At 34.5% G+C, this 3,533-nt stretch overlaps 1 protein-coding gene across 2 annotated transcripts; it reads left to right on the top strand.

Moving 5' to 3' along the window:
* The first annotated feature begins 595 nt into the window (after nt 1–595).
* On the top strand, nt 596–1,788 carry LOC139871726 (uncharacterized). Of its 2 annotated transcripts, none has more exons than XR_011766743.1 (4): nt 596–885; nt 1,014–1,268; nt 1,459–1,622; nt 1,706–1,788. XR_011766743.1 is itself a non-coding variant. In XM_071859461.1 (4 exons), exons 1-4 carry the CDS (start codon nt 833–835, stop codon nt 1,765–1,767), a joined length of 348 nt encoding a protein of 115 aa, XP_071715562.1. In that variant the 5' UTR covers nt 596–832; the 3' UTR covers nt 1,768–1,788. The 2 variants fall into 2 exon arrangements, 1 of the variants encoding a protein (XP_071715562.1); XM_071859461.1 differs by having other exon boundaries at nt 1,014–1,082.
* The last annotated feature ends 1,745 nt before the right edge of the window (nt 1,789–3,533 follow it).

The raw sequence follows: 3,533 nt of genomic DNA, 5'->3' as shown, positions 1-3,533 counted from the left end.
TTGCATAAGGAGGTATTCTGATGACTAACTTTTGTTTTTTTTCCTCTCTTTTGGTTGTAACTCATCAAAGATCAATTTTTTATACAGACATGCAAGTGCAGCAACCTGTTTTACCTTCTTTGTTCTCATTCTTACTATATTCATATGAACTACTACTTCTCATTCTATAGAGATACTACCTAATTTATTGACTCATTCATATGTAGATGAACCAAAAGTGTCATCTGCTTTTTTGTGTAGCCAAGTAATAGTTTTACCAATTTTTACCCCACATAACCTTTGTACTTCAATGTTTTCTACGGTGTTCTTTGCCTGCAAGCTGTGATTCATGCCGTTATTTTTTTGTTTTGTTTTGGATAAACAGGTTGGAAGAGATGCTACTGATTTCATAATCGTGCTCGGAAATAGTGATGTTGTTCGGACTTAATATAACCGAGGGTGCTTTGTTTAAATGCCTTATTTTTCCCAATTGAAGTGCTTTTTTTAAATGCCTAATTTTTCCCAATTAGAACTGATCGTGTGTTCTATTCAAGATATAAAATTTACAATGCATTTAAATGGGTTCAGCTAACCTATGTTAGAATTGTAACATATGAGTAAACAGGTTCTAAGTCGGAAAGCTCTAACATGCGAATGAAAGAAGCTGTAGGCCCTACTTGTAATGTTCATTTACATGTTTAATTATCATACTCTTTAAATCTACCTTTTCAGTTTCATCCTTATGTTTAATTTTTAATGTTAGTTTATCTGTTCATCTCATCGTTTGTCATCTAAACACAGGAATATATTCATCAGGTTGGTCGAACTGTTCGTGGAGAGGGTGAAAAAGGGAATGCATTGCTTTTCCTTATTCCAGAAGAGTTGCAGTTTCTTCGCTACCTCAAGGTATGGTGAGCATTAATAATCTAATACGGGTTATTAACAGATTTATGAGACAGATGTAACTTTTATCTTTAGCAAGTTCCGTATGTGTTATTAAACTGACTGGTATTTGGGTTATTGTTATATGACAGGCTGCAAAAGTACCAGTTAAGGAGTACGAGATCGATGAAAAGAGAATGGCTAATATGCATTCTCACATGGTATTATTTGTCTGACGGTAGAGGTGGTAAAATGGGCTGGTTGAATAATGGGTACCTTTTTGGTATGGGTCGGGTTGTTTTGGCCTCAAAACTGTATATGAATATAAAAGGATACAATCTGGATTTAGACGTATACCATTCATCAAATCTCAAGTTTATTTGAATATCAAGGGCATCAAGTATTCGGTAAGTGATAGGATAAATGGCTATTGTTGTTTGGGGTTGTGCTATTTATGTATGTGCTATTTATGTTTATTTATTTATTTATATATTTTTTATTCTTATATTTCTTTTAGTAGATTGATATGCTAAAATGGGGACCATGAAGTTACATATTGAAGATGAATCATTCTGAGATTGACGCTTATTGATGTAGGTACACTATGCATACACTATTGAGACGGTCCTCTGATCCTCCGTACATTGTCACGCCTGCTGATGTATCAACTGCCGTTCGAACGGGTGCGAGTGTTGTGTCACATCCTTTGGTTTCTACATTTGTTGATGCTTCAAATGCAGGTTCTTCTTCATGTATAGCAGGTAATAATATTGTCTACATATCGTTTTGAACATGTTATATTTAGTTGTTACTTATTTGTAGTATGTTACATTTGGTGTTGTAGCGCAACGGGCGTGCTTTTGCAAATCGGCAGCGCTTCACAGTTTGGATGCTGCAGTGGCGTGATGTTCCTATTTACGTTTAAAGTTATTTTTTATGATGTTCCTATTTTCGTTGAAAGTTATTTTTTGCACTTGCACACATCAGGGTTTACTGAAAAATAAGTAGAAGACTTTTGTTCCCTTAACTATGAAAGAAAATGGGATAGGATAACATTGCCTAACTAATACACTGGAAGGTACTTGGGTTTTAAGTGAGTTGGACACTTACTTTTAAAAAAGACAACATGGGGGAGGGGAAACAGCTACAAATACGTATCGTAGTAGCACCTTATCACTATATACTATGATTATCTATATACTTATATAAGTAGATTACAGTTGCTGATACTAAAATGCTTATGTACATTCACTTTCGTTTAAAGCAAAATGGGAGACATAACACCAGTTGTTGATGAGATCACGCCGTATAAAACAATTGCAGATTATGTTGGTGTCTTAAGGCATGTTGACGAGATCACTGTTTATACATGAAATGTGAGAAGAAGATGTCGCAAAATGGAGATCAAAGATCTGAGGTAATATAAACAACACCCTGTTGCTCACCTGCTGATATTAGACCCGCATATTTATATTCGAATTACACTCCAGTAAGTAATAGTATAAAGTGTACTGATGCTCGGTTGTCTATGCTAACGTGACTGTTTTCAGATTTGTTTTTTACATTTCTAAAGTATGTGATGATGCCCTTGAAGGAAAAAGATATCTTTGTGTGGTGATCAACAGTCTTTTCTTGGTCAACGCCTCTCAGGTACAGCTGATTGGGTTTCAACCAATCCAACTGACAGTCCACAAGAAAAGCCTATGTTCCTTTGGAGTGCCTTGTATACACAGGTTGTGCTTCAGGTGTTTTTTTATTTTTATTTTTATTTTTGTAAATGCTCTAAAGTAGTGGCAATAAAAGAATAACAATACACTTCCTTCTTCATGCTTGAATAATCAAAAACGTGTATAGTTACCTTATGCTTATTTCATAATAGAAACCTTACACTTTATACAGTTCATGGAAATATTGTGTATTAGCTATTACAGAGTACTACAAGTGTAGGGAATGGTTTTATGGATGGAGCAGTTTTAGCAACTGTGTATAAAAATAAATGCTCCAAAAGTCCTGCATGCTGTGAAACATTTGCTAGATTTCTCGGGTCTCGCAAGCACCAGGTTGGGTTAATCCTATATGATTAAAGTAACTATTCTTTGTCTATTTTTAATGAGCGAGAATGTGTTGCAGTTGCGTGGTGACATCAAGTGATTGTTGAAGGAGGTTGCCTTTTCACTGTTATAGTTGAATAATGGTCTAATGACTGGTTACATGATGATGCTTAATTTCTCTAAGGTAGTAAAATATATATGTATATGGTCAAGAATCACTTACCTTTAATATGAAACTGTCATTTGGTCTGTATGAGAGAATCCTAATAAGAAAAGAATCAAGTGCTAAGAATTCAATAGCTCTATTATTATGTATACTATAGCAGCTCTATTATTATGTATACTTGATATGATTATTATGGATTCAAGTGAAGTGTTAACGATTTCATTACGCGAAATCATAAAATCTGTAAAGTGCAAGTTACTTTCACATTTATATCTATGATGAAAAGAAGTGCATCTGAAACTAATTGAACTAGGTTTTTTAAAATGATAGCTGAAAAATCTCCTGAAAGTAACAAACCTGGTTGTGTTGTCATCAACGGCGGAACTATGAAGAGACATGGGAGGGCGGTGGCCTCCCCAAATATTTACGTGATAGTGTAATTTTTTTTTTTTTTT

Source organism: Rutidosis leptorrhynchoides, chromosome 10 (genome assembly GCF_046630445.1).
Source record: "Rutidosis leptorrhynchoides isolate AG116_Rl617_1_P2 chromosome 10, CSIRO_AGI_Rlap_v1, whole genome shotgun sequence".
In the NCBI taxonomy this organism is placed as follows: Eukaryota; Viridiplantae; Streptophyta; class Magnoliopsida; order Asterales; family Asteraceae; genus Rutidosis; species Rutidosis leptorrhynchoides.
The sequence above is the reverse complement of the archived record's forward strand: the minus strand, read 5'-3'. Positions and strand labels throughout refer to the sequence as shown.

Coding starts and splice junctions, on each gene's coding strand:
- LOC139871726 (XM_071859461.1), top strand. CDS start 833: ATGCATTGCTTTTCCTTATTCCAGAAGAGTTGCAGTTTCTTCGCTACC. Junction 886..1,013: donor AGTTTCTTCGCTACCTCAAG/GTATGGTGAGCA, acceptor GTTATATGACAG/GCTGCAAAAGTACCAGTTAA. Junction 1,083..1,458: donor CTAATATGCATTCTCACATG/GTATTATTTGTC, acceptor TTATTGATGTAG/GTACACTATGCATACACTAT.